At 33.7% G+C, this 2647-nt stretch overlaps 1 protein-coding gene across 1 annotated transcript in view; it reads left to right on the top strand.

Moving 5' to 3' along the window:
• The first annotated feature begins 1605 nt into the window (after positions 1-1605).
• LOC117103512 (multidrug resistance-associated protein 4-like) overlaps positions 1606-2647 on the top strand; it is a 22472-nt gene continuing 21430 nt past the window's right edge. Inside the window, exons 1-2 of the mRNA XM_033244079.1 lie at positions 1606-1851; positions 2506-2595. Coding sequence (XP_033099970.1) covers positions 1681-1851; positions 2506-2595 — 261 coding nt within the window. The 5' untranslated portion in view covers positions 1606-1680. The remainder of the gene's footprint in view (positions 1852-2505; positions 2596-2647) is intronic.

The following is a 2647-nucleotide window of genomic DNA, read 5'->3' as shown; positions in this document are numbered from 1 at the left end:
TATTAGTGCAGAGCCACTTGTCAATTTGATTGTGTATTTATATATTAAATGGAAAACTTTCTCTTTTTTGAAACCCCAATTCGTTTGGAATTATAAAAGAAAATAGCATTTATAAAATGGTAACTGAATCCAAATAAGTGAAGGTAAGATAAAACATAAATATTATAGACTTAATCTAAAAATCCATATACGAAAATCATTAATCAGTAGACACAATCTGCTACCATTTGGCATCATTTACTTGGTCAATGACGGAGGCAAGAGCTCAGGGTCCAAGGGTCCAAATCAAAATACAACAATATGTTAGATAATTTTTTAATTAGACTTTATGTTATTATGCAGCACAAAAACATATCTTTCTAACAAAATATGCTTCAAATAATTGTTGAAGTGTCGCGGTCGGTGTACGTGTGCACTAACAATAAAGAAAATACACAAGAGCTCCCACAATTCTTCAGACCTAGGGTCACAAATTCTGTGTGACGTCACTGAATTTTACTTGATTTACTTGATTCCTAGGATGCAACTGTAATCCTGGGTATAGAAGCCAAGCATACAATGCTTATTGGCCCCTCGATGAGCAATCTATACTACTTCGTATACTGGGCAAATTTTACCGGGTGGTCAGCCCAAAGCCTCTCAATTGCAGATTTAAACATATTTAGGGATGTAGCATTAACATTTTCCTCAGACAATAAGTTCCAATTCTTAATAATTCGCCTTGAGAATGTCCCTTTCCTCAGATTAGTTCATGAGCAATGGTGCTTTAATTTATATGAATGGCCTCTAGTGGCATTATCAACATTAAAATCAAAAAAGTAATCTTCAGAAATATTATCAAAACCATGAACAATTCTAAACACTTGCAATAAGTCTTCGATACTTTAGTGTTGGAGATTTAGGGCTTTCAATCGTTCCTCATATGGAAGATGACGATATTCAGGAAACATCCTAGTAGCACGCTGCTGTACCTTCTCAAGAAGGTCTTCATCTTTCCTAAAACGTGGAGAATATACAACATTGCAATACTCTAAAATTAAGCTTAAACTCAATTCCGATCTCCAAAACCAAATTTAGTGTTTTCTTTTCCAAATTTCTTCTAACCTTAATTTCTATCACTCAGTAATGGTAAAAATATTGTCAAAACTTATTGTTGTTCTTGATAAATCTATTTCCTCTGTGTGTAAATCATGTATTACGTATATTCGCAGCATTTAGCATTATCGTAATTATCTCTGTTCCAACTTAACTGAGACATTTTGTTCATATATTAATATATTCTATAAGTTGACATACGAACACACAAATGATGGGCTGTCCTTGCAATGTTTATATATTATCATAATTTCATCTGAAACTGCTGAACAAGAAAAATATTATAAGAGTGATGCTTTGCCCTACCTGACGTGTACTGAATACTCAGTACGTTCCCAAATACTTACAAAATAATTTCTAAAGTGATTCGGGTGGGGTTCGAACCCACGACCTCGAGATAACTAGCCTTGCTGAGCCTGAGTTTGCTTCAAGAAAAATATTGTCATTGTTATTAATTATGTCGTTTATGGAAGATTGTCACATGATAAATTCTAATTTTATGTTTGATTTTATGTTTAAAAAATACTTTTTGTATTTTAGGAAGCATGTAGAACAGTACAGCCACTGTTTGTGAGCCTTCTCGTTATGTACTTTACCGTAGACTCGGGTATAACAACCAATGAGGCTTACATGTACGCAACAATCATCGTGTTACTGGGCGCTGCTGCAATTACAGTGAATCATCATTTTTTTCTCTATTCATCTTTGTCAGGAATGAGGATGCGTGTTGCCTTCTGTGGTCTTATTTATCGAAAGGTGAGGATTTTTGTATACAAACTAAATGTTCAAACATACCATTACCTAATTACGAAATTATTATCTCTATGCAGAGTTTAAAGGATGATTGCATACTCATAATCGATCATTTATTACATCAACTCTCAGGAAAAACAAGATAATTGCATGCCATTAAAAAGTTTCAATTCAAAATTAATTTACAAATAATATCGACGTTTTGGGTTCATCATAAATTCATTCTTAAGATCAAGTAACATGTAAAATAGAATAAACCAAAATAAGAGATAGAAAGTTGAGATAGTTACAAGTCACACGATAGCACCTATTGCGTTAATCTGTAATTACAGAATGAATTCCTCGCTGTAATTTTTATGAAATATGTACTAGAAAACGCCTTGTGGGTGGGCATACAAATCGGTCAGAGGGCTAAATTCAACCTCGGATTTTTTTGCTGAGTGTCATTTATCTTTTTTATTGGATTGATGATTTCTGTAAAGAATATAGCATTTGTATGATTATGAACCTGGGTTTGGGATTGAAAGGACGATTATTAAAAACCAGTCAAGAAAATTGTATACAGTAAAGAAACTCTTTGCACCACTTTACACCTTCATTAGTTGATCAATGTCCGCATGAAAATAATTAACAGTGCAACTCAATCTACACTTGCAGGCTCTCCGGTTGAGTAGTACAGCTTTGGGACAGACGACAGTTGGGCAAGTTGTAAATATGTTATCCAATGATGTAAGCAGATTTGATCAGGTAATATATGACAGTCACCTAAAACACTAAAACACACACGCACAAAAAAGAG

Source organism: Anneissia japonica, unplaced genomic scaffold (assembly GCF_011630105.1).
Source record: "Anneissia japonica isolate Jap-2015-1 unplaced genomic scaffold, ASM1163010v1 scaffold1065_len1792383_cov172, whole genome shotgun sequence".
NCBI lineage: Eukaryota > Metazoa > Echinodermata > Crinoidea > Comatulida > Comatulidae > Anneissia > Anneissia japonica.
The sequence above is the reverse complement of the archived record's forward strand: the minus strand, read 5'-3'. Positions and strand labels throughout refer to the sequence as shown.